Raw genomic sequence first — 27,181 nt, 5'->3', positions numbered from 1 at the left:
TTTAGTAGATTTTTAGACATCAAGCAGGAGACACGAGTGTAACCATGAGTCAACATCACAAGTGTAACCATAAGTCCTTACCTCAAAATTGCAATAATAGCTTATTTATGTATACTCAATTTAGGTTGCAAAGTTTGAATAATTGGAAGTTTGAGTTTGTGATTTGTAAGTTAGTTAATCGGATAGTGGAATCAAAATTTTTGAATTTTAATGAAATCGAATATCAGCTGGTGAACTTACATATTATTGATTATGTGACAAAAAGTAATTTTTTTTGCAATTTAACGTAGCCCCATCTCGTAAACGTAAATAATAAAATATTTTCTTTTTTTTTTTCTTCTGGATATTTTAAAATTTTTCAATTACCGCGTTGCCACGAGAAATCCAAATCTTAAAATATTGACATTTTATATTGAATTTTACATAAAATGTTATAATACATCATGAGAAAAATATGTTATTTGGAGATGGTGTAGTTTTAACATTATAACGAAAATGTTGAATACATTATTGGTGTCGTAGAGTTTAATTTATATAAATTGTATACAAAATTGATTCCAATTAATATTAATTATGCACAAAATTTATTATTGCTTTGTTTGTCAATTTTTAAATACCATTGATTAAAAATAAATTTACATTAGCCTATATATGAGTACTCCTATATATTAGCCTTTAATATAATTTAATTTGGAATTACAAATTTTTTGATTAATTTATAAATTCAAATAATATGATAATATTACTATTATGCTATTATAATTTAATTTTGTAATAATATTTAAAAATAAGATTCTTAGTTAATAAATTAATGCTTAATTTTTAAATTTGAACTCGAGACACTTACAAACTTCAACAAAATATATGATATGAGTATCATTATTATAAAAGCTTTCGTTGTGTGGATGTTTATAAATGCAATTTAAGGTCAATTGTCCGGCTTCGACAAAAAGCACTTTAAAACCGATTTTTGGATCATAATTAATTTGCTTAAACTCAATCTAAATTGTACATAAATTTTAAAGATGTTAATAGATATACTAAAAAATTTTATCAGTCTATAATTATATAAGCATTGATATTATAAAATATAAAAATATATGTAATTTATATATAAAAGATTAAAATATTTAAAAGAAAATTGATTACTACTTCAATCAATTTAAATTTTCTTTTAGTAATTTTATACCTCTCTACTTGGTCCAGTTAAAATTACATCAATATCTTTTGTTGTTGGCCGACATGGTACAATGTCATAGGTTTGTTCAGAAACTGAATGGAAATTAAAATCATCACCTGGTGCAAGTAAAGAATTTGGATCATTGACAAAAACATAAATTTTTGAAGCTTTTCCTTCATCAACAATTTCATCCAGATCATTAATATCTTCTAAATAATCGTCTTCAATATCATCATAAATACAATAATAATATCTAACATATTTTGCATCCACATCACTTAATGTTAATTCTGTTCCATAGGGCCTATCTGGATTTTGTGTATCATATTTTTTTTCTTCAGTCTCTAAATTATGAATATCTCTTTTATAGAACCATCGTATTGGAACTTTTGATTCACATCTCAGCATAAAATTTGTATGATAATCTATTGTAACATCTTCCGAATTGGGAGCAATTTCTGGTGGTGTAAAAAGTTTTTCATGATTTCTTTGAGATGCTGGTGTTGGCACTAAAAATAAAAAGAAATTCAAAAAAATTTAGATTAAAATATTTTGTTTTAATAACTGTAAAACGCAAAGTATACAATATTATTTAAAATGAAAAATAAATGCATAATTAGGGATGTAACATATAAAAATGTTTAATGTTTTCCAATTTAAAAATTAATTACGATAGATATAATTGTGGTATATATATAAGATTTTATTTGTAAATTAAGAGTTTTGAATAAGAATGCATTGTTTATCAAAAAAATTTTATCCTCTCCTTCTTTGCTTTTGGAAAGAAAGATTTATTTTGATATCATAAATAATTGAATTGTGAATCTAATTTATATAATCGTTAATCAGTGAAAAACATCCGGTTTTTTAACAATTTTTTCTTTTTTTTTCTATAATGTTAAATAAAACAAAATTCATTGTTAAAACTGAAATGCGCGCCAGCATTTTTTATAATATGCTACATATAATATTTATATGATATAATTTGCTTTTTTGGTGAGATATAATTACATATGTATATATGTATATGTATATATGTACACATAAGTCTTATTTTGCGATACGTTCATCTTAAAAAATTAAATTCGATAAAATTAAGTTGACGAACTGTAAGTAAATTATTCTTGTATGATATAGAAAGAAACAGCTATATACAAAATTTAATAAGGTGATGATTGCCTATTATAGCAATCCAACAAAACTTGTATTAACGGTAAAAGTTTGAAGTATTATGACGGTAAAAATTTGAGCTCGATGTGACTTATTTTTAATAATGACTGATTTTGTAAGTTTTCGGTTTCTTATCCTGCAATATGTACGAGCATTTGTTCGTAAAATGAAAATTTTTGGTTCTAATTACACTAAGTAATTATAAAAAAACATGATACCAACTTGACTTTAAGTAAGGCAACTAGTGTCATACTAAATAAGGTTTAAAAAGTGAATAACAATTTTCTGAAAATCAAATTATATTTCATATTTGTACATATATCTTTGTAATATACACAATATATGTATTATATTATATATTATAAACAAATATATTTGTAATATATATATAATATTACAATATATATGTTTATAATGTATATATATTATAATTTCAATACGATTAATATCACATTTAACTTTGCGTGTAGTCAATAACAAAAGATAGCTACAATTTATATAAGTATTTTTTACGTATATAAATTACAAACTGAAGATTAAAAATTGTATACCAGTTATTATGTAATATATGTGGTTAATATTTTATAAATTTTGATATAAAAAATTCAATTCGTATAATAATATAAAAATGTAGATCGCTTGAACAAAAGAGTACATTTTTATTTTCCAGATCTTTTATATATGTACGTCTACAGCTTATATAAGAAAGAACATGCAATATATTTAATAGTTTTTTTGTTTACAAAACAATAAGTTTTTTGTGAAATTTATTTTTTAGTTTTTTTCTTCAACCAAAGTACAAGTGTATTATTTATCACTAAAAGTTATTTTTGGTTATCACTATAAGAAAATTGAAAAATAAAAAAGTACTACACTTGCCTTATAGTAAAAAAAAGTGGAATGTATAGTAAAGATTGTAACTAAATTTTTTCTTTATTCCTTTTTCCCAGAGTGTCTCAAAATGAAATATTAAAAAAAATTTTTGCTCAGTTTTCTTAAAAGTTTGTGAATCACTAACAGCTAAAATTTAAAATTAAACGAAGGCTGAAGTTTGTCCCACGTATGGCAAAGCGATACCTTGTTCTCACATTTTTTTTGGCACGTATGGCTAAGCGATATCTTGTTGCACAGAAGAAATATAAGGCTGTAGCATAATATTATAATATAGTCATATTTGAGTTTCACTAGTCAGTGGTTTAACTAGGCGGGTGACTAGACTGTCGCGGTAGAGTAACTGTACTAAAACCAATTAAATAAAATGATTTTCAATATCCTTTTTATTTTAGCCTAAATGGAAAGGTTTAAAAAAGGTTTAAGAAAGGGAAAGGTGTTTTACAGTTAAGCAAAAACTGTATTTTGACAGTTTAATCTAAGTTTGACAAGTCTTACGTATATTATACCGAAGCATCTTGTAAACAAATGATTTTTAAAAAAATATGATACAAGCGGCTTTTTATAAGGAATAGGTCGATTACATTAAAAAAAATGAAATATACGTATTATTAAAAAAAAATAATTTTTAATTTTTTTTTATAAGATTTATTATGTAGTAATTGCACAAGTTAATTTTTAATTCTTTAAAAAATTTTGTAAATCAGCTTAGATCAAAACAAATGTATATGTATAAAAAAAATTATTTTATAGCCTTAAAAATGAAGACATAAATAATAATTACTCGCAGTTAAAATTTAAATGGTTTATTGAACTATTAAATTAAATTCTTCTCATGTGCAAGTATGCACTTAATAAAATACAATAAAATTAATTTTACAAAATTACTACAAATAATAATAATTACAAAAAAATTAAAAAGGTTATAAGTATTAGTTTTATTCGGGAATTTTTCCAAAGAAAAAGTAAAAAATAAAATTTTTCTCTATGAAGACTTTGAACCTTTATAAAAGATAATTGTAGAAAAATATGTAGTTACACTCTACACTCTAAAATACACGAATAGCTAAATAATTCTATACTTAATTAAAACACGCAAATGAATTTTTTTTAATTGATAATGGGTACTTTTAATTAATTTTAATATTTCTATAGATGGATTTAATTTTTAATAGCGGTAATATTCTTAATGTTAAATAGTAACAGCCTTTATGCATAAGAAATAAAATTTTGTTTTGATTCCACATTTTTAGGTAAAATGGTAAATGCTCACTCAATTGGACATATTTTATACTTTCAAAGCCTTCGGAGACTCGGAAAATTTTGTAAGAGTGATTTTACCTTTTATTTCTCATCTAAAAAAATAAACAAAATATGGTGAAAACATTTAAGAACATGAAAACATAAAAAAATTTTCAAAGAAACAAAAAAGTCTCATTTTGACAGCCTTTTCTCAAAAAGTGGATCTCAAATTAATTGAATTATTTATAAGAACAATCATAAAGAGCTATGAATCACCTGTACAACATGTGACTGCTAGCAAACGTTATAAGCAAACGGCTTCGAATTTATTAATATTTACTAATTTTTATGATAAGATAAAGATAGGTTAAAGCTCGAGAACGATTATATCAGCACATCTTCTCTTCGGTAGAAATGTAAATTTAAATTCTAGGATGGAGCCAGCTGACTCATGCTTTTTAAAATCTTAGAAATTTCCATTGACCGACTGAATTTAAATATATATATATGCGTATAAACATACGTATGTAAAATTTCAAAATCATCCTCAGTAATTGCTTAAGTTTTTAGAGCTCTAAAAAAGGAGGCACTTTACCGCATTAAAAAATCTTACCTCTAAAAGTTCATCATAATCAGTTCTGCCGAAATGGAAATAAGGAAATAAGTACTTAGGCAGGTCTTATATTTCGCTTAAAATAGATAAATTACGTTCCACATACATGGAGAAATATATTTCTTTTGAAAATTCAATATGAAAAATTTGGTGCAATCACTACTCCTTTATTCGGAAGTCGGCCGGTAATTCAATGCTTAATTTGTAAGAAATATTTTAATCGTCGAAATAAAAGAAATAATTTTTAAGCGTATTTTTCAAATAATATGATACGAGCTAAAATAACACTTCCTTTCTTTTTAAATAGTAAAATTAATGTGAAAGTTGACACGCGACTTGTCATAGGAAATATAATTTCCTTAACAGGATACCCTTCTCTTATATCAACTACAAAATGTATAGTTGAATTTTCGTTTCCTGACATTAACATAAAAACATTTTATTGAATGGATAATAATAGTAACTATTTAATATTCTGCAATTCTTCTTCCAAAAACGTATTTTTAAATTTTGTACTGGAATAATGTATAAAATATGAAAAAGATAATTACAAAATAATTCTCTTATCTTTTAAATAAATAAATAGATATTTAATTACGGTTTAAGGTTTCATATTTTTATGGTAATAAGTACGTGCTTGAATAAGAATTATTTTTAATTACTATTCTCATTAGCTATTTCTTTTCTAAGTGAAATTATAGTAGTTCTTCTATGATTTGATACCTATAATAAAACATTGATAAAATTATGTTCACAATATTCAAGTACACTGTCATTTAAAATAACAATAACTTTTATAAATTTATTGCTTAAGTACATCTAATTCGTTTTATGCACATCTTGAGTTTTTCGCTCTTTTTTAGCATTTTCTCCTCTTCGAGTTACTTGAAATGACTTTTAGAGCTTATCCGGAAATCAAGAAGTTTTAACACGAACTCCTCATTCAAAGTTTTCGGACTAGTAGTGAACGAACTTAGGAAATTTTCTTTTTTATGTGAAGCCGCTTCAAAAATAATGGAAACAAGTTTAGCTTTAGTGTTTTAATCTACCACCATACATACTTAACAATTTCTGTATTGAGTATAAAAAACTAGTGATTCCGATTTTAAGACGACTTTTGAGTACAACGAATGCATAATAGGAATTTTTTTTTTATTTTTGGCTATATAATATCTGCTAAATCGAGAAGATTTTATACTAAAATATTTTTTGTTCTTTTTTCCACATATATTCTTTTGATTAAGGTTGTTTAAAAAAAATTCCACTGTATTTATATAAAATAAGAATATAAAAATACTTCCAAAAATTTATTCTTTACTAGTAACTATCAACATATAAAACGTAAGTGTATAAATAATTGGATTTATTACTTTTCTTGCTTAATTTATGAAATATGCGTAGTTAGCTGCATTTAGAAAATCTATTTTCTAATACTCGTAACAATAATTTTTATTATGTTCTTTTGATACAAAAAAAGCAACAATTGATTGCTTTTTCCATAAAATTCTGAGCTTGTTGTGAAATTTATCAACCAGATATAAGTAATTGAATTTCTTTTTTTTTTGACGTGATTATAATTATTTATCATAAGTTCATAATAACATGTACGCGCACTCTTGTTACATAGAGTGGGATTTCGCTGCGACAATTTGAAAAAAAAATTTTTAAGTAAATTCAAGTAGATCTTGCAATGTGCAATGATTTAATTGCATTCTTTAATAAGCTGCATATATGTATATTAAAGTTTAATTTAGGAAAAACAAAATAAAACAAGGAAATTTACTAATCGTTAACAGTCATTAAGTGCTTACAACTTTTCAAATCAAATTGTTAAAAGAAATACAAGTATTTGATTAAGAAACTTGTAAGCTGCTCTACGAATTGTTATTAAAGTATAATTTAAACTCAATTTCATTTTATTTTTACAGAATGTTAATCGTGTGCATATATAAAAAGCATTATTACCTTAAAATTTTAAATAATGGCAAACCAGTTTTTTGAAAATGAGTTTTTTTTTTAAATTGTATGCATTCAATTTCAATGAACTGCTTTTTCATCAACTCTTCAAAATCTTCAGTATATACGTTTAGAATGTCATTGTGAATAAGCAATTTAAGGAGTGCTTATAAGTTGTTTTGTACAATTTGGTTTTATGAAAAAATGTAAGGAAATTTCTAATTTAAACATCAAATTCGAATCGCTTAAAAAGCAGTTTGATCTCAAATATTCTTTGATTTTGTTTTTAAATCAAAATTTTATGAATTCTATATGTACACTTCGTATTAAAACGCAAAATTTGCAATTTGAATTTTAAGCAAAATTTAATTTTCATATTTCAAAAATTAATTATATATACATAAATTATATAATTATGCTCAATGCTAAATTAACAAACAAATAAATTTGATTGTAGGGAACGTCTATTTTATTTTGTACATTATTTTAAAGTTTAAATTATTGTTAAGTAAAGTTTTTTTCATCACCTACATACAAATTAAATTGCAATAATGAAAAACAAATACTACAATTACGATAATTTCGAGATATGCATTATTACCGACCGTATTGTGTGTACAATAGGTAGGTCATGTGTTGGCAACAAATTTTGCAAATCGAGTTTTCGGTTGGAACACACTTACATACGAGTATAAACTATTTTTAGCAACCTATCGCTCTGTCGGTCTGTGTATGCACGTGTGTATCTCAAATTCGGCTGAACCGATTTTAATGAAATTGTATATGTAAGTTTATTTGGACTATGGGACGGATTGATCAACTTTTGGGATATATCAGGAATCGGAAAATGCACTTTTTAGCGGGCCTGTTTTACATTTTTGATCATTATGAAGAAAATATTCAACAGATTTACTTGAAATTTCATATATAAGCTTGGCTCGACGTCCGCGAAACCACCTAACTTTTGGAAGAAATCAGGCGTCAGCAACTGGACGTTACGGGCTAAATATACATTTTTGCGTATATAAAGAGAAACAATCAACCGATTTCATTGAAATTTAATAATTAAATTTTCGTATTCAAACTATGAACATATAAATTTTTTGGAATGGTCAGGGCTCGGAAAGTGATCTGAGGGCCGACTTTACATATTTTACCATATCTACGGACGGATTGATGAAATTTCTTGAAATTTGATATTTGAGTTCTGGTTGCTACTAAAACTAACTGCCGAGTATTTCAGGGAATTCGGGTAGCACAAAGCGAAATCTATTAAGAGCAAAATTAACAATTTTCTCGATGTGTTTACTAAAAATTGGAAAGAAGTATTTAAAATGCATTTTTATAATATTCTGTAACATTTTTACTTAACTAGACAATACACATTGCGATCGGTTATGTGCTGATCACATCAGATTTTTTTTGTGTTGTGGTAATGTGAAATTTTTAGGATCACATATTATAATATGTAAGGTGTAGAACAAGTAAAGAACAAAAATATAACAAATGAGAATAAATATTTAAAAAGAAAAATGTCATAATAAATAAATTTACATAATAATTGTTCTTCTTCAAAGTCACCACACCTTATTATGAAAATTTACTATGAGTATAACATTTAATATATTTGCAAATAAAAAAATTTATTCTCTGTAATTTCGGAAATTTTCTTCTATCCTTATTTTGCAATTTATAATTATAAAACAAATTTAATTTATTTATTTTGCATACTTATATACTTAATGTACATAGTTACATTAGATATTTATGTATTGAATAATAAAAATATTGGAATTTGAAATATCGAAATGCTGATCTTAGTTTTTATGAATAATAGCAAAATATTCAAATATTTTTACTATTAAAAAACTTCGTAAAGCAGAAAAGTACTTTTTTGAAACAACAACAAATTCTATATTGTACAATCGTATTTTAAATACATAACCTTTTTAGATCTATATACTCCGATTGAGTGGTTAAGTCTTATCTTATTTGGCTTGAAATCTGGTCGCGCATTTGAATTCAAACATCTCAAAAAAATAAAGTTTTCAATTTCAATTCAAATTAACAAATATAATATTTTAAATTAAATTGAACTGTGTACTTACGCGTATAGTTTTTGCCCACATTTATGCTGAGTGTAAAAAATAATCCAATGATGAAAAATTTGTTTACCTTTAGAGGTAAAAACCACATTTTCGTTTACTATATAGGTGATTGTATATTTTTATGAAGATAGCGTTGGTTTCTTTTTTTTATATATTTACTTTAATTTATATGAATCAGAATAAATACGAAATTTTTCTCAAAAAATTATTATTTTTTTCACTTTGATTATCTCATATTTAATTAGTTTTTCTTTTTTTTATTTTATTTACTTTCTCACACATAAATATTTAAAATTTTTATTATTATTTCTTCTTAAAATTTGACTTTTTCTCTTTAAATTAAATATAAAAAAAAATACCTTTAAATTATTTGCTTAATTTTTTTACTCAATAAAATTTAATTGCATTTTACACAAACGAAAACTGAATTCCGAAAGCTGAAAAATTAAAAATAAAATTTATTGGACAAATTTAATTATACACAAAAGTATCACTTAATATTGAATGATTTGGTGGTTGTTAAGTAAAAACCTCCAGAATTTTGAGCTATGTGTACTTTTCTTAAAATATCCATCAATCCATCTTACACCATCAATTTTATTTTATACCGGCATGAAGGTTTCATGTACTCATTTATTAAAAATTTCTACTTATTTTATTAAGTTCGGTTAAGATTCAAGTTTTTAAATGCTAAAATATTTTAAAATTTTTATTATTCGATATTTTAAGTTTCGACAGTTTAACAAAATGTGATCTCAAATTACTTAATGAAAATTGAAGTACAATTGAGCTTTTCATAATAAACAAATGACATCAATTTTTGCGAAACACATTACATACCATACACAAACACATCAATAATTTCAAATATTCATATTTTATTTTATTTTATTTTATTTATTATGTTATTATTAATTTTATTTTTGAATCATAAAAATTGTTTTATTTTTCTTATATTTTACTTTCAATGAAGATTATTCATTCCTATTTTTGAATTTTAATTTTTACCATTAATAATAATCATCAGAAAATTTCTGAATTACAAACTTTTAATTATTTTATTTTTAAAAGTATATTTGCAATCAATGTTAGATAGCAAATACACTTAAATTTAGGTATTTATTAACAATATGAAAATAAAATGTTAACCTTAGGTGATTGAACGTTATTGTTCTATTTTAATGTTATTATTAAAATAAAATTTAAATGCGTAAAAAAATTATTCGTACCACTTACACGGTCTATTATTGAACAGCAACTAAACTACAAAACAAATAAACTGGAAGCGTTTAAATTTTTTCTCGTATATTTTTCTTTCTTTTTGTTTTTATTTAAATCGTTATAATGTTGTCATTGAATTTTTGTATTGTACATATTGTATTATTTTGTTGTTTTGAGAAATGTGTTTGTGTGTGACGCCATTAACTTTATGCTGTTGCCGTATAATAATTTGCTGTTGTACTGTACGTTACGTTTTTAAAATAGAATAAATTCTAAAATTATAATAAGTAATTTTTGGTATAGTAAGATTTTATAATAATTTTTATGCGAAAGTAGTAAACTAATTAATCATTGTGTACATATGGATGATTTTGTCAATAAGATTTGGGTTAAAAATTGAAATATAAAACATAATAATATGTAATATTATTGTCAAAACAAACATACGAGTACAACAAATTTATTACATGTTTGATAGATTGTTACGTTAGGAATGATGTTGTATTTTCTGTTCTGTCGGCTTGATTCGTTAAATTCATTTATGCGTAAGACTAACTTTTTTGAATTTTATACTTTTTTGTTTGTTTTCTTAAAAACACGTTATTTAATTATTGTATTTGTTTACTATTGTAGTTGGCATATATATCCACTGTATGGACCCTATTCTTACACAGATAAGAAACAGCAGCAAAGTAACAGCTTTGAAACTACTACAATTTCAGCAGCAGCCGGTATGATTTTATCAATTTTTAGTAATCATATAAGGCTAAGCAGTTGTAAACTTCGAAAAAAAGTTTTGCTGTTGCGTTGCTGCATGTTTCGATCAATACACAGTATGTATGTATTTGTATTGTATAATGTTGTAGCTATACATTTTGTAGCGTAGCTTAATGTTCTTGTATCGTTAAACTATCATTATTGGATACACATATAACAAACATGTGAACAAGTATGTTGACTGGCCAAGCGAGTGTTTACTTTTATCTGAAATTAAAAAAAGAAAATTTTAATCTTTCTCTTTTTTGTTTTAAATTTTTATTATAGGAATATTAATCAAAAAAATGTACATATACTTTTTTTTATAATATAAATATAACGCAAAATTTATTTATAAATAATTTTACAAGTATGTTACAATGTTCGTATTCAGCCGAAAATTTTATGTGCATGGAATGATATGTATGTATGTATGTGCGATAATATATTTTTGTGTAAATAAGTTTATAAGTTTTAAATGTTATATAAAGCGTAGGAGGTTAATTGGTATACAATAAAATATATGTGTTCATGAACATGTGTCCGGATATAAATTTGTATTTAATATATCTTAAAATCTTTTTCTTTTAATTATAGAAATACATACAAGACAAAAATTTTAATATTTTATATTCATCTGCATTTAAAAGAATCAAAAACTTATTTTTGTATACAAGAATATCTAATACATACATATATATATACAATAGGTACATGAACGACATAAACATGCGTGTTTTTTTACTATTTTTGGATATAATACACTATGAAATCAAACTTTGTCATTTTAGAAATTTCTAATAATAAAAGATACTTTATCGAACTTGATATTTAAATTTATAAACAAAGCCGTAATTGTAATGCATAATAGTAGATTTTTTAACATTGTACGTAATAAATAATTACTATATATTAATATACTAATTACTATATATTAATATATTAATACATGCACTAGCCCTATGCTCCTTCTAGGAGTGAATAAGGAAAAACAAATATATTAATATAGTAATTACTATATTACTATATTACTAGTAATATTAAAATATTAATTTCGTAATATAAAGTGGGTCATGTAGTTAGCCCTATTATGAATTCCCTTCGTAGAATTCTACGAATTACTAACTTAGTTACTTCGTAGACTTTTAAATGATCACAAATTCGTTTCGTAGAGATTATGAATCAGCAATGGCAACACAATTTTTCGGAGTGTCAAAATCAGTTTTTTATTTCAACTGTCAAATGTTTATTATATTTTTTGTTGCTATTTGAGTACACAACTTTCATAAAGGAGGATATTTTTTAAAATAGTTTTCTATAATAGTTCTTGGGTATTTTTGAAAAGTGAAAAAATTGTTTTTTGCAAATATGAATCCATTTCCTTTCCTGGTTGTTGTGTTGGAAGAACTCAAATTCAAACAAAAAAAAATTAAAATGCTCATTTCTTTTTACGTGTGATTATTTCTTTCATAGACTTTTGAGGGTTATTTTCAATACGAACTTATTTTATTTTATGATTAGAATTTTTGTAATTTGGAATTGAGAATATGTAATTTGTAATTTTTCGATTATTGAAATTCACGACAGGGTCGATCATGTGCTGACCACATACTAGCTTTTTTTTAAATAGTTTCATGTTTAGTTGTTTTACAAAGTAAAACAAAGGACACATTTAACCTACATATTTGTGATAAAAAAATCATTATAATTTTTTGTTATACAGGTTTATTTCCTAAAATACCTGTAGTAGTTGTTACCTGTTGCTTAAAAAATTAATGTAATATAATATACAAGTATATTTACATTGTGCGAATATACTTATATATATATACATACATATCAATTCAAAAGAAATTATCAGTCATTATATTGGCTATAGAGGTAAACAATTAGCCGGTGGGATTCCTCAAATATCAATCAACTTGATCAATTAATAAGCTAAGTATAGGTACCACAAAATATATGCTATTGCGACAATTTTATATACACACAAACCGATATATTTTTGGCCTTATATTGGAAAATAAATAGATGAAATTGATAATGTAAATTTATATGATGTAAGAACGCAAGTATTTATGTACATATAATATGTAGCATGTATACACTGTGGTTATGGGTAACATTTAATTCTTGTTTATATTTATACTTGTTAAAGATAAATTCTTAATATTGAATTTTTACTACCTGCTGTTAGTTGTCAAAATAAGAAAACACAAATTATTATTGGAATGTTTATGGTTCTTGTATAACAGAACCAAATACAACATTGAAATTCCACTTAAGAATTTTATTTTCAATACTTTTCACTAATTTCATTTTTGTAAATAACAAAATTTTTAAAAAAGTGAATGCTATAAGAAGTTTTGTTTTGTTTATTATTTTCGGTATAAATATAAAAATAAACAAACTAAATTAAATACTAATTAAATGTTTGTTTACTTTGCTTTTATTTAGATAAGGTAAGTAGAAAATTTTACCCGTTAGATTTTCCAGAACATAAATGTTTAAAATAATGTTAAAATTGTAAAATTGATAAGATTTATATTCAATTTAAATTTTGAATAACAATAAAAATTAGTTATCCTTTGGCAGCATAGATTTTTATTTTTTTATGTACTGACAAGGGGATAAAGGAAGCACAATTTAGTTTGAACTAAATAATAAAAATAATCATGTAGGTGAATGATCGTGGATAAGAACTAACAATAACTAAAATCGAGTTAATATTCTTCTAGGATTACTTATTCTTAAAAGAATATTAAGGAGGAAATTTAATTTAAGCTAAAAGTTGATTTTCCTGCTAAATATTTAGCAACTTGCAAATTAAATCACCAATATCGGCGATCCAGTGCTTTTTATAAAGGATTGATATATTAACAGAAATTCTTAATATAGACTAATTCAAAAAATCTCTTACCTCAGTACAATTTAGAGGCACTTTTCAGATTGCATTGAAAAGGCGGCCTCAGTATTTTCCAATAAGTAAATAGACGATGTCAACATACATACCTTGACATGTTTTTCTATCCGTTGTTTGAGTTCAACATGGAAGAACAAGATTTGGCTGCTAGGACAGTAGAACGTACTCTTACAACAAATGATAATAAAGAAGGACGATTCACACAATGTTACAGCGAAGTTTACAAAAAGATATTACTCAGAAAGAAAAGAATAAAATAAAATAACTAGATGATCCAGAATAGGCACAATATAAATACGGAACAACTAAATAAGAAGTTTGTAATGAAATGAAACGGTAAAATTTAAAAAAATAATGTCAACAATAATCCGCGAGTTGTAAGGTGATTAGGGAGATAGAACAACAAGAGAACAATATATTATTCCATTGTTGATTAATAATTTGGTTAAAAACTGGTTAAAAAATAATCGGAAGATTTTTAGCAACCACATAATAGTAAGAGTTAAACAAACCAATATCAAAATACTAACTTTAAGCATGAAGGAGATATTTTTAGCCTTTTTTATACACAAAAATATTTATAACAAAAATTCAAGTGCGCCGATTTTTTTTTGTTTATTTTTAATTTTGATATTTTAACCACATTAGCTGCATATTATTGCATTAAACATGCTACTTACATTAATAAATAGTGGCATTCTTTAAGTGAATTCATGTTTTATGATATGTAAACTGAAATGTTTAGGTAAATTTATTGACTGTTATAAATTGAAATACTTATCCCTCGCCGTATATATACATATATTTATTTATCTTCAAATAGTAGAAGTAAATAAATAATAGTTGAGTGAATGGTGTTCTCAATATTTATACATAATATTCAGAATTTCATGCTGTGTATAAATATACACATAAGTCCGCACATGTATACGTACAAATGGCTTTCAAATGGGCAATGTTCGACTGTGTAATAAAGAATTATTGTGAAGAAAAATTTTGTACTTTTTGTTAAAGTATCAAAAAAAATAATGCTCTTGCTATTCATAAAATATTTTATATAATTTTACCTTTAACGGTAAATATGAACATTTACGTTTAGATTAAATTAATGTGTACATACTTTCTTATAAGAAGAATACTGTGTGTGAATGATTAATCAAATGTATGTCAAGAACTTATCAAATAATAATTATTGATCAAACTCATAGTGAATTTTATTTTAAATTTATTTTAAGAATTGAAAAAAAAATTAATAAATTATTTCAAATATTTTATCAATTTGTATGAATTCAAAGTAATCTGCAAATAGATTGTTTGCGTCATTAATTTTTTCTTGGAATGTTTTTATTTTTATTTTAGAAAACACTCTACTTAAGTTCATTGAAAACTTGGCATAAATTTGTATTTTGCAAAATTAAAAATATTTGGGAATATTTGCATATTATTATAGAATTTGTCTACCAAACTTACGTTAGATGGATTTTGCTTCAAACTAAAATGAAAGTGAATGAAAAATTTGTAACGTATAACACAGACGAAAACATAATTTGAGTTCTTTTTAGGAAAAAAAAAGTTTACAAAGTATAAAAAGTATAAAAGAATACCTGAAATTATTTTTATGGGTGTATAATACGAGTAAATATGCTAATGAATTTTGCGAAAAACTTTTTGATATAATTAGTGTGCTTTGTTGTTGAATATTTTAGTTTTTCTTAAAAATTTTCGCTAATATGCTAATGTAGAGTAAAAATTATTGGTAAATCCCAAAACAAGTAATAAACAAAATTTCTTTTTAAATAATTTAGTTTCTTAGGAACTAAATTTTGTATATAGATATGGCAATAATACTTGAAAAAAATTAAATACATAATACAGGAAATCGAGTGCAAAAGCACTTTATTAGAAATTTACTTTGAATATTTAAATAATTATGTGGAGTTTATTAAATGAAAAACCAAAATTGTCTCGACATTTAAAATGATTAAAGTATTTACTATTTCAAAAATTAAATGTTAAAATTTTAGAATTTCAAGCTATAGTCTTGTATATTGAAATTATAAACTTGAAATTCTACCATTTAAAACCGTGTTTAAAACGAGAAAAAAAATAGAGTTGACCTTGTCAACTCTGTGATACCCGTACGAATTTGTTATCCTATGTGCGAATAACTAATGTGCCATAACTAACTATGGGGCAGACTATGACTTTAAGTTGCCGTATTACCATATTAATTTATGCAAAATTTCAGTATTATGTGTTATTCAAAATACTGGTTGTGCCAAACTACTATTGATGTTGTATGGCAGCTACCAGAAAGAGCCAAGAAATTTTAGCGCATTTTATCAAGCACATCGGCCCTGTTAATATACTCACTTGTGTGAAATCTCAATATCACAGCTTTTATAGTTTCTGAGATATAGTCAAATAACTTTTGAAGTTGTATGGCAGGTACCAGAAGGAGCCAAGTAATTTCAACGGCTTTTACCAGACACATCAGCCCTACTAATATATTCACTTGTGTGAAATCTCAATATCACAGCTTTTATAGTTTCTGAGATATAGCCAAATAACTTTTGAAGTTGTATGGCAGGTACCAGAAGGAGCCAAGTAATTTCAACGACTTTTATGGGGCATATTGGCCCTACTAATATATTCGTTTGTGTGAAATTTCAATACCATAGCTTTTATAGTTTCTGAGATATAGCCAAATAAATTTTGAAGTTGTATGGCAGCTACCCGAACCGGTACCCCGATCATGTCCAATTTAAATAGGGTTCTGGCACTTACTACAATTGATCATTTATGAAAATTTGGTGAACTTAGCTCAATTAGTTTTTGAGTTATCGTTCGGACGGACGGACGGACGGACGGACGGACGGACGGACGGACAGACAAAGCTAAATCAACTCAGAATTTGACGCTGATCAAAAACATATACTTGAGTCTATATCTAACACCGTTATTTCTTAGCGTTACAAACGGTAAGGCAAATTTAGTATACCCTTCGAACATACGTTCGTACGGGTATAAAAAAATATATACGGTTGTAAATTTTATTATGGAAGTGTCACTAGGTATACTTATGAATCATTTTACTAGTCTGGAAAATGCTGGTTTTTTATTCTCATACATAAGTATATCAGAAACTTATGTTTCAAAGGAAATTACGTATTGTACATGTATTTGTACAATTTACAATACAATATACATATTCTCATTATTAATCAATTATACCAATTTAATTATGAATAATTTCAGAATGATTAAAATTCTCCCAAAACTTTTTCAAAATGACGTATGAATTTATTGAACCAATTATTAACATCCTATTTTATAGGAATAACTAGGTTAAGTTTGACTAAGAGATATGCTTGTCATATAATCAAATATCAAAAGATAAATATTATATTAAGCTATATATATAAACACACATGCACACGAATATATTAATAAATGATAAAAAAAATATTAAATGTGTTTCAGATAGGTAAAATACATGTGTTCATACAGGGTAGGTATGTAGATAATATTAGATAAAACAATCAGATAAGAAAATAAGCTTTTGATAGTGCTATATAAGTGTATAAATGCAAAATATATGTGTATGCATTTGTTAAAAAGTTAAAACTTAAATTTCGCATATTTTGTTATTTGAAGTTTGATATTGAATTTTTCGTAAGAATTTAAATTATTGTTATTTGAATTCTTATAAAATATTGTGACATAATGTATTCAGTCACATGCATATATAATAATTATTGTAAATTTTTTAATTAAAATTTTAATATCAGCAATAATTTTGAAATTACAGTATAGCGTGAACAGACAGTATATTCATCTGATGCCTCTGGAAATCTAATTCCAACCCCAAAACTATTCTTTTATTTACACGTTTAAATGTTATGATTTATAATTGTATAATACAAATGTAAAATAAATAATAAAATTAGGCAAATTTTGTTTGCATACTTATTATTTATATAACATTAAGCAAAAATATATAATTTAAATTAATAAATTATTACGTACATATGGACATATAAAAATGTATACAGTATTTAATATTTATTTGTGTGCGAATTTTTTAAGGAGCGGTTTGCTATGTGTTTAAGGCTAATTTAGAAAGTATTAAAAAAAAATTCTTCTAATTCTTATTAAATTTTAATTCGACAAAATTATAATATCTACGTCTATACAGACATTTACATACATTACTACTTTTTATGTATATGCTTCTACATATACTTGCTATCATTTCTAGGATCCATAATTTAGTACGAGACTATAAATATATGTCACCATCCTATTAACAATGACATGACATGATGTTCACTGCGTATAAAAAAGGAGGATAATAATAAAAATAATAATAATAAAAGCTATAAGAAAGGGCTATAAAATAACGGTAAGTAATTTTTTAAAGCCCTTTTAAACACATACATACATAAATTACTTAAAGTATTACATTTAAATACCGATAAGGCACGCATACTTTGACGCAACTGGTATTATTAAAGGAAAAATAAACCGTAAAATAAAAGCAAAAAAATAAATAAGTGACAAAATAACTTTTTTCTATTTTTTTATTCCTTAAATACACAAGATGATATTAATTTGGGTTTTTGATATATTGCTGTTAGTTATACATACTCCTTTACAATAAACACACGTTATGTAATTAGAAGATACTTAAATAGAAATTTCATAAAAGAAAAACCTGATGTGGCCAGAACATAACCGACCGCAATGTATATTTCCTGGTTTAGTGAAACTGTTACAGAAGATTGTGAAAATGTCCTTTCAATTTTAAAGAAGTCAGCAAGCTTTGAGCTATAACATATTTCAAAAAATGTAAATTTGGCTCTTAGTAGAATTTGGCCACCCGAATTCCGTGTAAAGTTCACCAGTTAGCTTCGGTAACAATCACAACTCAAATATCAAATTTCAAGAAATTCCATCAATCCATCCTTTAGATGGTAAAAAAATTTAAAATCGGCCTCCAGTTCGATTTCCGAGCCTTGATCTTTCAACAAAATTTACAGATTCATTGTTTTAATACCCCACATTTAAATATTAAATTTAAAGGAAATTGGTTGATTATATCCATAGCCAAAATAAACTCACATACGTATACGTATAAAATTTTATCAAAATCGGTTCAGCTGAACTTGAGCTGAACACGCGTACACACACAGACCGACAGACTGGCATCTCCCTAAAAATGGTTTATTTCTGCTTATCTCTGCTATGAAAAAGTATGTTCACACTCAAAACTCGACATCCAAAATTTGGTGTTATAACATTACCTTATTGTGTACAATGCGGTCGGTTAATATTTACTTACTATACAACTCTCGCAAAAATAATGTAGAAAAGTAGAAAAGAATAACAAATGTTTGACTCTTTTATTACACGCACGCATGGCGATAACATGTACATAAATATATGTTTATATGACACGGACACTATTGATAAGTAACTGTGAATTCGAAAACATAAATTTGCAATGTATAATATTCGAAAATGTATATTAAAAGCTCTTGACATTGCAAACTATTCTAAATTGCATCGAAGACCCAAAAAGAAACTTAAAACAAAAGCGAAAAAATTTGAAATTTTTTTATCATATGATGCAGCCGTTTCAAAACCTTTTCGTTGTTATAAAACTGTTTTTAGACGGTATTTAAAATGTAATAAACCTTTTTATACTGCGTCTTGGAGGTCACGGCAAAACAAACGATGATACTGTGAAAGATATACACATATATAATGTATCCTTTTTAGCAATTTGCTAGCAAATCTTCTTATTAATTTCAATCTGTTTGTCTGCCCGTGAGATAGAAAAATTTAAGAAATTGTATTCGAGAAACCTGAATATTGAGAAACTTGCCCGCTACAAAACCACAGAATCACACCACAAATACAATTATTTGACAAACATATATATATATATATGTAATGTAGTATGTGTTAGCGTTAACGAAATTAAGTTAGCACTTGCATATGTGTAATGCTTATACAATGCTAATTTAAAGTTTATAATAAAATAACCTCATCTCATCGCCGCTAAGAAATTTATAATTCTGCAATTTTCTCACTTTACATAAAAACTATTTTCTAACATATATGAAAAGTATATTTTATGAAGTGTTTTGTCTAAATAAATATGGTGTATGTTTGGTAATTTTTATTAATTTTTTATAATTTATGAAATGTTATAAAATAATTTAATTAAGTCATTTTATTGTTATATCAACGCCATTTATGCTCATAATTATAATAACATCATCATAATTATTCTACATTAATTTACAGAACTTTATTTTTTTTATAGCTACAAAAAATTTTTAAGTCATATGCTACAATAGCAAATGTAGTTTGAGACTAATTACAACTTTCCATAATTAATTTCATCATACACTTAATAAACGAAATTTTTAACATTAAAATAACTGTTAATGATAATTTATATAATCACTTTGTTTAGATTTATGTGGTAATATAGTGGGTTTCCATGGTTTAATATAAAGCTTTACAGATTGATTAATAGAAAAAGTCAAGTTTGTCGAAGAATTTTTTAGGTCGGCGACTATTCAGTTCAGATTCTAAGGCGCAGTATATTTTCAGGTATATTTATATGTTAGTAGCTTTGAGAAAAAAAATAAAAAGAATCTTCGTCGTGTTAGATCTTACATATTTAGTAATTTTTCATATTTAGTAATTTTAATTTTTTGAGTTTGTTCACTTCATATATGGGACCGACTTCTAACTCTTAAACTTATCTCTTAATAAATCAAATTATTAAGATCAAATATTTAATTCTAATATACATATTTCCTTCTGTTGAGTGTTAAAATGATTTGTTAATACTTAATAGACTTTAAAATCTAAATTAGGCGATAAATAAGAGAGGATAATTTACAATTAATTCTGCAACTTCTCGGGGCGGTATTTACCCATTGATTCAAGCTTTATAGCAAGACTTTCCTCGTGAAAAGTGAACTGTTATTAATTTTGTTTCATTTTTTTTGAAGTACATAATTGCCTTTTTTGCTTTTACAAAGCAGTACCAAGCCTGGTCATTATTTTTATATACTTGAGCAACACCTTTTAACAAATTTCAAATTTTGGTGTTGACATTATATTTATGAAATCAGCTGTATGTATTTACCCTTGGATAGGTATGTTAAAATTTCTCGTTCTAGAATTTGTTTAAATATTATATGAAATTTTTTGGTTTTATTTTCGAAATAACATTTTCGAAACGCAATTAAGTAATTATTAATGATTTAAAAATTTCTAAGTATTTTTCTATGTATTTAATTGAATTTAATAAATATATTTTTAATTTGTTTCTGCTCTTGTAAATTGGCTAATAGCCAACAAATGTGTGATCTAGGAATCCAATTGCCAATCATTATATAGTAATTCAATATAAAAATTGTGTAAACATTTCATAGATATCATATATACATATATATACAATTCAATAACACAATTCGATAAGAATTGAATCAAATGTCGCATGCAGTTGAGAATTATTGAGGTAAGGAAATTTTTTTTAATTTCATTTTTTTTGACAATTTCCACTAATTTCGTACAACAAAACTTCAATTAAGCTTTCCATACTTTTTTAATTTTATACTAATATTGTTACGGCACTGCTTAAATATAGCTGTTATAGCTATTAAACATATCACACAAAATTATTTTATTTCTATTTTTTTTAAGAAAACAGCTGAATTTACAATGTTTTTTGATTATTACTCCCGCAGTACTTAAATACATACTTACATGTATTGGATTTTAGTCAGTATATTTAATGTCAACCTTGACTTTTACTCTACCGTTATGTACAATGTGACGTAGATGTATGTAAGTTTTCGGAAAAAAAAACACTGGAAAGATTGTTAAAAGAAAAATTTATGGAAGCACAATTGTAAGTGGTCTTTTGTTATAAAATATGCTAATTACGATTATAAAAAAAGAATTAAAGTAAAATTAAATTTCTCTTAATTAAAGTATAATGACCAATTTCATTTTTATTGTGTGTTCAAATACCTACTACATAAATAGGATTCATAATGCTATTATATAATTTATTATTTATTATTGTATATAAAATTTATGTTCGATGAGTGTTCTAGTTTTAAGTTGAAAATTTTTCAATAAAAGGGAAATTATTAAAATTATATTGCACTTCGACGAATATGTCCCCTTATATGACACCATAATGTGGAAAGCATATTATAATAATAAAAAGCAATAAACTAAGTATTACACATTTTCAAGAAATTATAATTAAATGTTGCTCAATGGGAGTTTCTTTTATAACATTGAAGAACAATATGAAAAGAAAACTAATTGCATAAAATTCCGTATTATATCGTATGTACTAGTGTTGATATTCTGCAAATTATACATAGGTACGTATTTATAATTGAAGTAGATTCGTACATTCTAAGGGAACCGAGTGGGACAGGAGTAACCCCCCAAGCCACCGCAGCCATTTTTGCCTTATTGTAGCCCCCCCACTCTCCCGTCTATAATATCCCCGTCCCAATCACAAAGCCGGAGATATCCCTAAGGGAGTTGGACAACAGTTCCCGAACACTTAGGGATCCATGTCCAAGACAATTGCGGCGCCGAACAGCCAGTGCCGGACAGTCGCAGAGAATGTGCACGGCGGTCTCATCGCCACCCCCACAATATCCTCACTGGGGGGAGCCCGACTTCCCCAGCCTATGCAGGTGATAATTCACTGGGCAGTGCCCCGTGAAGAAATTCGCAATAGTGCAACCCGACTCCTGCTCATCCCCAGCAACTTCGCGGTGAATCCGCTGGAGCACGTCGAAAGAAACACTTTCGCATGACGGCACCCTTTCGTGTCCCGCCAGTGACGGCCGTATTCCGCCGCGAGCAGGCAGGCAAGTCTGGCCCCCGCGGCGGCTGCACAAAGTCAGCCCCAGATCCCCTCCGCGCCAGCTCATCGGCAACTTCGTTGCCCGCATGGCCACTATGGCCCGGCATCCAAATGAGCGTCACTCTGTTCTCCGATTCCAATTCCATAAGTGCAGCAAGGCAGCTCCAGATCAGCTTGAATGCAACCTGAGCTGAACGAAGCGCCGGCAGTGCAGCCCTACTGTCTGAGAACACATAGATGGTGCGGTTTCTATACCCCCTTTCCAAATTGATTCTCAGACAGATCTCTATTGCATGTATTTCGGCCTGGAACACTGTGCAATACGGGTCAAGGGTTGCATATACACGCGTGTCCGGGCGGATACCGTATACGTCCGAACCCACATCCGACTCCGTTTTGAACCCGTCCGCATACCACACGCTCGAACCCGACCTAAGTACCGGACCATCCCGATCCCACGTCCATCAATCGGGAAACAGAACCCTGTACCTGTGGTCGAAGTTGTACCGCGGCAGACAGGTATCCGACATGGTTATTCTTAGAATCGGATCGCTCTCAATGAAGTCTGTGAGTTCTGTGGGCCAACTTTAGCCCTGCGCCGTCCTCGCCAGAGAGAAGTCGGTAAGTCACTAGCCGAGCTTCCTTCAATATATGGAGGTGCAGTGGCGGCAATCCGATCATCACCTCCAATGCAGCGGTGGGAGCCGTGAGCATTGCCCCGGTCACTCCCAGGCAGGCCAGCCTCTGTAGCTTTTCCAGCTTGGCCCACCCGCCTGCTGAGCCTTGCGGCACCATACAATCGACGCATAGGTGACGATGGGCCTAGCAAGGGCCGTATATAGCCACAGTGCTATTCTGGGACTAATTGCCTAATTTAGTTTTTAGAAAAGCTCATTTTAATCTGCTTGCTAAGAAGATGTACGAGTAGCAGTCACATTTTCAGAATGTATTTGAATTTTGCAGATAATATCGCGAAAATTCTCAATTCAGTTAGTTTTTAGAAAAGCTCATTTTAATCTGCTTGCTAAAAAGATGTACGAGTAGCAGTCACATTTTCAGAATGTATTTGAATTTTGCAGATAATATCGCGAAAATTCTCAATTCAGTTAGTTTTTAGAAAAGCTCATTTTAATCTGCTTGCTAAGAAGATGTACGAGTAGCAGTCACATTTTCAGAATGTATTTGAATTTTGCAGATAATATCGCGAAAATTATATGCGCTTGCGCTTATCTGTCCTATTCGTATCGCATGAAATATCAAATTATAAATCATAAAATCATTATAAACATATATCGGATTTTTTAATCAAATTAAAGATTTAATTCTATCATCCATAAATAATTTTAACGAAATGTACATAGTAAGATACCAATTGTTTTACCACTTTTTTTGCTTTTTACAAATTTTTTTTTCAGTATCGTGCTTTTTCTTATACTCTTTAAAATATCGAATTTTTTTAGATATAAAGGTAAACGAATTGTAACCCATTACAATAAGTGCATTAAGGGATGAATGTTTTTCATTCCATTTCCATTTTGAAATTGTCATTGTACAACTACAAATGATTAAGATCCGGATTAAAAAAAACTGTTGAAAACAGACAACGTTAATCTATGATGAATTTTTAACCAGTAAAATTAGTATACAATTATTCATATGCGTTTATGTTGAGTATATTTACATGCAACATTATCAACCACTTTTACCTGGTAACGTCTTACGTGAGTACATGAAATCGTTGCAGGAATAGCAAATGTTTTACACAAATTATATGGCATTATATATGTAGTTGCAGCAGAGGTCAGCGATCCTATAAACAAGGTAAATTTTTGAAATTTTAACATTATAATAGTTAGTTAAATAAACTATCATGGTAATTAGCTTAAATAAATTTTCAAGATTTCAGACTTTAGCCGGTTATTGTTGTATGGTGAAGTTTTAATATTCCATTTATAGTATTTTTGACGATTATGCTCTTGATCGATATGTTATAATTCAAATCTTAATGTAGATTATTAAACTGTTTATGTACCTACAATACATAATTTCGTAACACGAACAGCTAACGTTTTTATATGTACATCGATTCAATGCAAAAATTGTCGGGTTATAATATTAATTTTTAACATGTACAGTATCAGCGGCATATGTTAAGACCCTGACTGAGAAAAGAATTTCAACTCCGAATAAAATTAATTATATGGGTATCAATATAAGGTATATATTTAAAAAAATACAAGATTCATTTGCAAAATTATAAAAAAGAAATTTATAGTACCTAAGGTTTCTTTTAATAAAAATGTTTTTTTTTTTTATACCACACTTTTCTGATTAAATATGTTTTTATAAAAGTAAAAAAAATTACCTTGTAATGCTAAAGGATTAGAGTTAATTTTAAAAAAACACAAACTTTTTAAAGTAGGTTACAAAATAAATTCACTTCCTGCTTTTAATTTTCCAATTTTTCCTTAGTAAAATAATTTATGTAGCTCCAGTAAATTTGGGTAATCTTATAAAATTCCTATATAAAAAGAATATAATACCATAAAATTGGTTACGTAAATTGAGGCACTATAAGTATGCTTTAATGTTCAACGATTCTGTTTAATAAGTGAAATATTGTATGGATACTTTATGAGAATTGCCTTAACCTTATTTACATATAATATAATATTTTCTTTAATATCTTTAATTACTGGTAAATTATAATTAATCAATAATTTTATTAATTAGCTCCATTTTTTGGCGATATGAGTTAATTAAGGTAGAACAAAACGGTGCACAACAATATAAATAAACAAAATAAATCTAAAATACTATGCGTAAATTTGACCCATTTTAAAACATTTTTAAAAAAGAGAAAGATATAATAATTAGTATGTGGGTTACTAAACGAAAAATCATAGTTGTATTGTTTTCATTCAATGAATTAATACTAAAAAATAACCTATTAGCATGTTCCAGATGTTTAAAATCATAATTTATTTTTTTCATTTACTTTTTGATATCGGTACTTAAAGTTTGTTTTTCTACATTGTATGTGTTTGTACATAACAATTTACATTATATTAAATGACTTTACATTTGCAATATATAACTATTTGTTGTAGTTTTGTGAGTTACCTAATAGTTTGATATAAGATGTATTTGACCAAGAGCACAAAGCAATTAATTTATTTGCAAATATTATTGCTAAGAAAGTAAACCGACGCTAAATTACAATTTTAGAAATGAGGCCGAGGTCTTCTTTTAAAAAGATGAGATAGTCCTGAAGGTCTTTTGTTGAATCGGTGCGATTTATGCAGTCAGAGAACATTTTTGGCTAGCTCCGTTGAAGAAATTATACTCCAAAAGATAAGTAATTTTAGTGCAGAAAGGGAAATACCGAGCTTCCGATTGTTTTTTTACTGACCGCTGTAGGATGGGCTGGAATTCGTATGCAGGTAGTTTTTTTTTATAAAGAAGATGATATGACAACTTACTAAAGCTTCGTAAAGTGATAACTCTGGCAGGAGACTTTATAAACGGAAAGACATTGAAGTTACTTTTTACCTTAACAAACTAATCAAACATAAAATCTGATTGCAATAACATACGTATATATAAGTTAGTGCCATTCAGTCGTAGCACTAATTCAATTGCAAATTAGTTGAAAATACTTTTATAAAACATTAAAATTTAATAAAACCAGAAAAGGGAAATTAAATTTGTTACATACTCGTAAACACGCATTCCCGCTTGTAAACACATATTGTGTATTGTGTATTGGATTACCTATGAAGTAAAGATTAGAAGTAATTTATAAATGTTCACATATACATACGGAAAGACATTATAATGTTTTACAATTCTAAATGAAATACTAACAAATCAACCAATTAGTATCTTCATCCGGGCTTTTTTTTCTTATTTTCCTCTTTTTTTTTAATAATTAAATTTATTTTTATTTTCTTCGTGACATCAGACAGAACTACTAATGATGTTATGTTGTAGCTTTTGAATGATTTTTATTGTAATTTGAAATTACAAATACAAATGCGACACCGAAGCTATATTGTATAAAAAAGATTTAAGATTATTAAAAAAAATTTTGTAAGACCGCTGAGCTACATATATATTAAAAAGTATTCAATAACTCACACATATGCATAAGTAAGTACATTAGTGAACATAAATACACAATACTGAACAGCCATAA

General features: G+C 26.7%; 1 protein-coding gene across 10 annotated transcripts in view; it reads right to left on the bottom strand.

The window, feature by feature from the left end:
• Nucleotides 1–27,181, bottom strand: part of LOC129608538 (vascular endothelial growth factor receptor kdr-like) — a 54,610-nt gene that overhangs the window by 14,540 nt on the left and 12,889 nt on the right. For 5 of the 10 annotated variants that reach the window (XM_055520104.1, XM_055520106.1, XM_055520107.1 and 2 more), the window contains 2 exons: nucleotides 9,161–9,492; nucleotides 1,190–1,689 (listed from right to left, as the gene is read on the bottom strand). In XM_055520104.1, coding sequence (XP_055376079.1) covers nucleotides 1,190–1,689; nucleotides 9,161–9,248 — 588 coding nt within the window. In that variant the 5' untranslated portion in view covers nucleotides 9,249–9,492. Of the gene's footprint in view, nucleotides 1–847; nucleotides 1,002–1,189; nucleotides 1,690–9,160; nucleotides 9,493–10,389; nucleotides 11,366–27,181 lie in introns of those variants that run through there. The other 5 variants (XM_055520100.1, XM_055520101.1, XM_055520102.1 and 2 more) reach the window with 5 other exon arrangements.

The sequence above is a fragment of the Condylostylus longicornis genome, unplaced genomic scaffold (genome assembly GCF_029603195.1).
Source record: "Condylostylus longicornis isolate FDR11 unplaced genomic scaffold, ASM2960319v2 ptg000031l, whole genome shotgun sequence".
Classification (NCBI taxonomy): domain Eukaryota; kingdom Metazoa; phylum Arthropoda; class Insecta; order Diptera; family Dolichopodidae; genus Condylostylus; species Condylostylus longicornis.
This window is presented reverse-complemented; position numbering and strand designations above follow the sequence as displayed.